This window comes from Mus pahari, chromosome 8 (genome assembly GCF_900095145.1).
Source record: "Mus pahari chromosome 8, PAHARI_EIJ_v1.1, whole genome shotgun sequence".
Classification (NCBI taxonomy): Eukaryota; Metazoa; Chordata; class Mammalia; order Rodentia; family Muridae; genus Mus; species Mus pahari.
Window position 1 is genome coordinate 43,674,121 of NC_034597.1, and position 8,471 is coordinate 43,682,591.

An 8,471-nucleotide genomic window follows, 5' to 3' on the forward strand; every position below is an offset into this window, starting at 1 on the left:
AATACCATCTTATCAGGGTGAAGTATGCTGAGTCAAGCTTACCCTAAGATGGAATCAGAATGGTCTATCAGTGCAACCAGGAAGCATAACTGATTAACATTGTCTGCTTTGAAGATGAAGGGACCAACATCCATAGAATGCAAATGGTCTCTAAAAATTGGAAAAAGGAAATTGAGCTTTCAGAAACCGTGTCATCCTCCTGAAACCTGGTGCTACTCTAGAGTTGTGTTTGTTGAATGTCTGGATCACATTGTGCATGGAATGTCTGGACCACAGAACTGTGATGCAGTGTTTATGGTGTGTAAAGCAGTAGGATAGAGTAGTTGATTATAGCACCAATATAAACGGTAGTGCCAGTCCTACCCTAAGAGAACATACATCATTGTTGGGTAACATTCCTAGTAATATTTTAAAATTTATTTGGAAAATATTGTATAATATAGTTGATTAAAGACAGACTGGATATAACTTCTAAACTTATATTTAAGAATATAGGAAAGAACAATTACACCTTACACTGTGTACATTTACATGCATTGATGTTCAGACCCATTGATATCTATTATATGGAAAGAAGTCTCTAATACCTCATTTGTTCATTTACTTCATGGAAATATTAAAATATTTCTCTATTGCACAGAATGTTGTATCTGAAAGATTCAGTGGTTGAAGAAAAAGCATCAATAAGAGTCATGGTCTTTTGAGCTATTTAAGGTGTTACAGGCTTGTAAGCATAACAACATGGTTGGTGAGGGCAAAGGGATAATGAACTTAAGGTTAGTCTCAGCTATATAGTGCATTTGAAGAGAGCCTGGACTACAGCAGATCCCATGCCAAAAAAACCAAACTCCCCCAAATCAAACAAAAATTTAAGATATTTTAATTTTGTCATTACCTAGTTATACACATTTTCATCTTTTGTCAGAGTCTTAAATAATTTCTGTGAAATGGAGAATATCTATTTTACTTTATGTCTCTAGAAAGTTATGAAGATTCATACAATTGTAAATGGTAGTGACTATTCACAGGTGACAACTTTAGTGACTGCTAGGCAACATTGGGTGGTGTTGCCTTTTATATCAACAGCAAATGTTTCTCTGCTGATTCCTGCATACAAAGGCTCTGTTTGTGCTCCTTGGAAGTCTATTCTTACATCTGTCATTGCCTATAGGAAAAGGACATTTGTTTTATATGAACCTTATGATTTTAGAACTTTGATCATTTTTCGTACCAGGCAGAAGGACAAATATGGTTTAATGTTATTCAGGGAGTGAGGTTTGGGGAAAGCAAGCATCGTATTAATGAGCTGATGTGTCTGTGGGAAATTAATATGTCCTACTCCTCCCAACCCCTACCAATGCCTGCAAAACCAAAGCTTGGAACAATTGAAATAATTTTTGAAGCTCAAATCACCTACTAATATATTTACAGGCAAAAGGACCATTAAAAGTAGAGATGGTTATTTTGGCCCAGGGATTTATTGACGGCATCCTCACTGATAGCTGATGGCTCAGGAGATCCAGGTTGAATGCAGTGTGACTCTGACTAATGGAGTCACAATAAATGTCTGATTTCCAGTATGTCATGCTCCTTTGTAAACACAGATTCTTATATAGTCCAGGCTAACCTTAAACTCAACAAGTAGCTCAGGCTGACTGTGAAGTCCTGATCCTCTTGCTCTATAGTTTAAATGCTGGGGTGGCAACTGGTGCCACCATGTCAGGCCACTTTCTTTTTTATGTATACGTATACATATATGTATATGATGTATATGTATATGTGACATAATTCTTTGCCTGTTTCATTTGTCACATGTCTCTTTGCTGTGGTGCAGGCCACCCCAAAACAAATAAAGGGGCTGGATATAGACCATGTACTCATGTTGGTGTTCTCCTCCAGCACTTGAAACAACATCAAGTGACTATTAGTAGCTTAGTAGTAAATGCTTAGTTGGGTTAGTTCTTTATATAAGAAATAGACCAATACAGCCCTGGTGGCTCATGACAGTAACTCTAGTATCTGGGACTTAAAGAAAAGGGGATCAGGAGTTTAAGACCAGGCTGAGCTACTTGAAAGCCTATCTCACAACAACACCATGAAGTTTACTTTACCTAACAAAAGCCAAACATCATTTCTCTGCTTATCCCATTCTGGCATCTTTTTATTTTATGGAAAAGACTCTAAACTCCTTGAGTGAATACATATGTATATACATGTATATATTTAACTTCTACAATGCCCATTTCCTTCCAGCCTGCCCTCCTATCTGGGCTGAAACCACAGTGGTTGAACAAGTCATCTCTCCCAAGAGAGGTTTTGCACCTGCTATTTCCTCTGCCTTGACAGTTTTCTGCTTCTGTTTTTCACGGCTGGTTCCTTTTCCATGTTTTACACCTCGGCTAAAATGGACTTCCTCAAGGAGGTTTCTCTGGACTGCTCAGTGTGGGCCCGCGTCCCCTGCATGGTCACGGTGCTCACTCTATTCCCCAATAGGATTTGCTGCATCTGTAACCCCATTTAGTTGTTCACATTGTGCTTCTTTTTTGTACTACAGTGCACACTCCATGTAGGACTGTCTATATATTTGTTGCATTTGTAACTACAAATCTACTGTCCAGCACAAATTTGATGCTTAGGAAGTATTTGTGAAATGAGAAATATGTCCCCGTTTCATTACTCTGATGGCAGATTTGGATGACCTCTCAAGAGGACTAGTGATTTTTGTGGTTCAGAATCGTCGTCAGTAGTAAAACTCAAATGTCCTTTGATTCATTTACTCACTTTTGGTATGTCATCTAGGCAAACGTCAGAATGAATAGTGTAAGTGAGGTGACAACTGAAAAGCAGGAGATAATGAATTCAGTTTGGTATTTTCTCCTAGCTCTTGGAGCAATGATGGGTTGATGGATTTGATTGAAATCCAAACCCAATTTTGTGACTCTTTTTTTGTGCCAGAGAGAGAGGAGGGAGAGAGAGAGAGGAAGGGAGAGAGAGAGAGAGAGAGAGAGAGAGAGAGAGAGAGAGGAGAAAGAGTGTGTGTTTGAAGTAGTTTGAAGTAGGGAATGCGACCTGGGCCTCTTATATGCCAAGTACATACAAGTACATATTCTGCACTGAGCTACATTCTGGGCCACTGAGTCCTATCTTTATGATCTTGTAGCAGGGTAACTTTCAGTATGGTATTTACTCAGAGTGAATTGTTGCTTCCTTGAAGTTAGATGAGCATGTAACTACTGCTGTAGAGAAAATTAAGTAAATGCCTAGTCCCTATGACAATGTCTAGAATATGGAAAATGTTACTAGTTACAGCAGTTACTTTGATTGTTTTATATATATAGGATCAGAATAAAATGTTGTCATATCATCTGTTAAATACAATATATAGTTGCTTCTTTGAGTTAGATCACCAAGAATCCTAAGCACTTATCATTTTCACTTTTCTTTCCCCTCGTTTCTCCTGATTAACTTCTTCAAGGCACTCTTCATGTCCTCATTCCTAAAGGTGTAGATTATGGGGTTCAGCAGAGGGGTTATGGCAGTGAAAAATGCAGATACAATCTTGTCCTCAGGAAGACTGATGGCTGGGCGTGAATAGATGAAGATACAGTGTCCCAAAAACAGAGTGACCACGGTGAGATGGGCTGCACAGGTGGACAAGGCTTTCCGTTTGCCATCAGAGATCTGTTGCCTCAGACTCACAAGGATGACTGCATAGGACACTACAATAATCACAAAACATACCATAGAGATCATTCCACTGTTGGAGACAACGAGAATCTCAGTGATACGGGTGTCAGTGCAAGCCAGTTCGATCACCTGAGGTACATCACAGAAGAAGCTGTCAATCTCATTAGGACCACAGTAGGGCAACTTGATGGTGAGTGAGGTGAAAGATATGGAGTGGATGGTCCCTGCTGTCCACATGGCTCCTCCTAGCACCATACACACCTTCCAGTTCATTATTGTCATATACCTCAAAGGTTTACAAATGGCTACATATCGATCATAGGCCATGACAGTAAGAAGGAAGATCTCTGTGCAGGCAAAGAGATGCAGGAAAAATATCTGGACCACACAGTCATTAAAAGAGATGAGCTTTTCTTCTGTGAAGGTGTCGCTTAGCATCTTTGGGACAGTAACAGTGGAATGGCAGACATCAATAAAGGACAGATTGCTGAGGAAGAAATACATGGGGGTATGGAGTCGGTGGTCCTGTATGATTGTTATGACAATGAGGATGTTACCAACCAGTGTCAGGACATAGAAAATGAGGAATATGAAAAAAATAGCCATCTGTACTTTCGGATTTGTAGATAAACCTGTGAGCCGAAATGACATCACTGAAGTTTGGTTGATGAGGATAGCCTTTTCCATTCTTTTAGTTCTTTGTCAAAAATTAAGGAAAAAACATGAAACAAATGTAACACTTAACATGTACATTAATCATTTGGGTCCCTTAATTTTTTGGTCGTTTACGATGTCATCTACATCTAGAAACTATGAACCAAGTATCTAGTTTATTTCCTGTTCTCCTCTTTCTTCCCTCTTACCTTGATGCTGGGAATTTGATAGAAGCTCACACAAATTAAATGCTTGTTTTGTCTCTGAGCTGCAGCTCCTGTCTTGTGTTTCTTAAAAAAAAAAAAAGAAAAGAAAAGAAAAGAAAAGAAAAGAAAAAAAAAAGAAAAAGAAATGCTCTGTAGGAGCCAAGAGAGTCAAAGACACCATTTAAAAAAAAACAAAAAACAAACAACAAAGCCTACAAAATCATCAAATCTGGGCATGTCAGGGCTCACAGAGACTGAACTGACAACTCGGGAGTTTGCTAGGAATTGACCTAATCCTCCACACATGTTACAGTTGTGTATCTTGGTGTTCTTGTGGGACTCCTAACACTGTAAACGGGCTGTTTCTCACTCTGTTGCCTGTGTTCGAACCCTTTTCCCCTACTGGGTTGCCTTTTCCAGACTTAATAGTAGAGGTGCCTAGTCGTTCTGCAACTTGATATGCCAGGGCTGGTTGAGATCCATGGGAGGCCCTTTTCTGAAGAGAAAAGGAACGGGTGAGGGGGAAGGGAGTGAGGAGGTACTTGGAAGAAAGGAGTAAAGGGAAATTGTAGTTGTTATGTAAAACAATCTAAATAAATAAATTAAAAAAATAAATAAAACATAAGACTGCCCCATGAGCCCTCCAGTAGCTTTAACTTAGAAAGAAAAAGTATTTTTGTAGGAATATAATAACTATTTCCAAAAATATTTGTGTGGTATTCTCTTGGGTGTCAGTACATAGTACCTTCTCTTAACTCTAAAGTATGTAGCCAGATGCTTTGAAATATTAGATTATAACAGAGAGGCAGCAAAGAAGAAAGGACTATGATTAATGCTCTTCAAATTCAAAGTAAATAGTGTCTTCTTGTGAGATAGTTAGGTGTAATGTAGACATAGTTGCAAATGAAACAATTTTCTCAATTAGTTTAGCTCCTATTTAACAATAATAAGGGCAATCCTCAAAGATTAAATTCATAGGCTTTCCTCCATAGTGTAGCAAATATAACTTTGGCTCTATGACATCTACTCTGGAGCCAAAGATACATACATTAAGGGGGAGACAGAAGAAATCTGTATGTGCAGTGGGTGTTGGGGTCTTCCAGAGACCCCCTCAGGACTGAGAGGCCAATTGCAGCAACTGTTGGGGGAACTGCTTGCAGACAGCCTTCAGCTCTTACGCTGCTTTGAAAAGCGTCTTATTTATACACCTTGGAAGGTAGCTCCATTTCAGCTGTTGGTAGGATAAAGAGAGTTTCTCGTTCCCCAAGTCAGGATAACTATAATAGAGCACCATGGCTTCAGCCTTCTCACTGCCCTGAGTGGAGCCACTGAGACAGAGGAGGACAACTCTTCCCTTCGCTCAGCTATGCTTCCTTCTTCCAAAGGAGTGGTTCTTATAGTGCCCCTAATAAACAAACATTCTTCACTCTCAAAAAAAAAAAATCTTGGAGCATCTTCCCTAGATGTTAAACCCACACTTTGGAAATAATGCTATAGTGAACCTTGATTTTCTAAGAAATATAAATCACCTTGAACAGGAAGGTGGAGAGCTCAAAGAAGCTATTTATCCCTTACTGTACTGATGCATCAGTGTTTAGAGTTACTTTATATATATATATTTTCTGGAGACAAGAGTCTCAACCCAGATTTGCTATATAGTTGAGGGTGTCCTTGAACTCCTGATCCTTCTGCCTCCTTTCCCGACTGCTGAGTTTGCTGGTGTGTGCCATTGCAATCAACTCAGATTATGGATTAAGGTTATCCATGCTCTAAATAGGTCCTTTGTTTAAGGTCCATAAACTTGACCTTTAAATATAGTCTCTAATGTTTTCTCATTGATTGTACTTTCCACTAGCCCACATCTCTTCTCCTCTGGTGGCTTTGCCCAGGTGTTAGGAACTTGATGTCCACAATGTCAGTATTTGAGGACCATAGCCATTCACCATGCTGCTGGACAGATGGTCATGTGGTTGTGATGTTTGTTGAGCAGTTCTTTAGAGAAGGCTGCACAAACCCTAGGAGCCCTAAGATGCAGACAGGCATCCTCAACCTGGAGGTCAAGGTTCAGGTTTAGCAACACTGACTAGATCATCCCAGATCTTCAGATTCTCATTCTGTTGTTTGATTTACAGGTCTATGAGTAAATACAAAGAAGTTGTTTTACTTATTCATTTTTTAAAATGAGTTTTCCTCTAACTCAAGTATCATTAGTACTTTAAAAGATTTTATTTACTGATTTATTATGTATGTATGTATGTATGTATGTATGTATGTATCTACATATATATATCCATGCAATTATGTATAGATGTATCTATGCTTCCATATATCTATCTATATTTATATCTATATCATCTATATCTATATCTATCTACATCTATCCATGCAATCTATGCTTCTATATATATGTATGTATATGTATATATATTCTATGTGCATGTATGTTTTGCCCTCATATGTTAATGTGTACCATGAATGCCTGGTGCCCATGGAAGTCAGAAGTGGGCATCAGATTCTTCTGTGGAGTTACAGATGCTTATAAACTTCCATATAGGTGCCATCGAGAGAACTTACAAGAGTAGCCAGTGATCTTACTTGCTGAGGCCTCTTTTCACCACCACTACTGCTTTTTAAACAATTGTATGTTCTATATATGACTCTCAGGATTTTAGTTCTCAAAGGGAGTTGAGCGTTTAGTTTTTTTTTCCATTTTACAAATGGCAAAAGTCAGGCATATAGAGGTAAAGCATTAACTGGGCTAAAGGTCACGCAGAATTGGACTCATAGCTGGGTCTAGAGTTCAGGTCTCCTGGACCTGGCTTTTTCCACTTCACCATTGCTTTTAACTTCTGTGGTGGCCAGCATAGTAGGAGGTCTAGCAGGAGCGTCTCAATGCCCTCTTTCTTCTCTTAGGTGTCCTGAGTCTGCTCGGGGTCTGCTCGTCAGAGAGCCCATTTCTCAGCCTTGCCCAGCCTTTGTGTGCCACCTTTGCACACAGCTTTCCAGTGGTGGCTCACCCAGGGAACCTGTCTGCCCTCAGAAACCCTCATCCTGTGCTGTCTGTCCTACAACATTCCTCAGGATCAGACTCTGCTGGATAAACACTTCTTCCCAATGCTGCTTAGGGGAAACTTCCCCTCTGCCTCAGCAATGTCTAAAATTCCCTGCCGTTCACTGTGCCAGCCTTATGCAAACAACGGGCACTTTTGCTGTTTATGTCAAAATAAAGATTAACACCAGGGTCACAATGAGGCACTAACCAAACAGAGCTGTGGCAAACCGGATTCTTTTAGACTGAGGTCTTTCAATTAACACCTGAAACATAACCAGACTGGTGTCTTGTTACAATTCACAGCAACATCTTTACACAGTTATGGATTAATTTTACATCTCATCATTTCTCTTAGAACATGCATTTAACATTTTTTCTTTTGCTACAGAAAACTATTTCAGTTATTTGATTAGTAACTTATAGCCATTTTTCTTGTTTGAAAGCTGAAGGGTCAGGGGTTGATTTTAAATTCAACATGTGACATTTGGTCTGAAGCAAAGACTTCTGCTTCCTCCTCATTGGACAGTAATATTTACGGTTACCTTACCCTATCTCCTGTCAGCATTTTTCAAGGACTTCTGTGAGCTCACAGGAAAAGATGCTTGGAAAACATAGTGCCCAGTGACATCAAATAACATCAAAAACATGGGTTAGTGAGATGGTTCAGAGTTAGGAACATCTGTCACTCTCATGGAGTCCCTGGGCTTGGTTCCCAGCATCCATAACTCTGGTTCCAGGGTATTTGATACTTTTCTCAGACCTCCACAGAACAAAATACTCATACATGTAAGATAAACTAAATAAGTCTAAATCTATCTACTCTCTCTCTCTCTCTCTCTCTCTCTCTCTCTCTCTCTCTCTCTCTCTCTCTC

General features: G+C 39.4%; 1 protein-coding gene across 1 annotated transcript in view; it reads right to left on the reverse strand.

The window, feature by feature from the left end:
- Positions 1 to 3,348: 3,348 nt before the first annotated feature.
- LOC110325906 (olfactory receptor 4E1-like) overlaps positions 3,349 to 8,471 on the reverse strand; it is a 5,808-nt gene continuing 685 nt past the window's right edge. Inside the window, exon 2 of the mRNA XM_021204069.1 lies at positions 3,349 to 4,384. Coding sequence (XP_021059728.1) covers positions 3,433 to 4,374 — 942 coding nt within the window. The 5' untranslated portion in view covers positions 4,375 to 4,384 and the 3' untranslated portion in view covers positions 3,349 to 3,432. The remainder of the gene's footprint in view (positions 4,385 to 8,471) is intronic.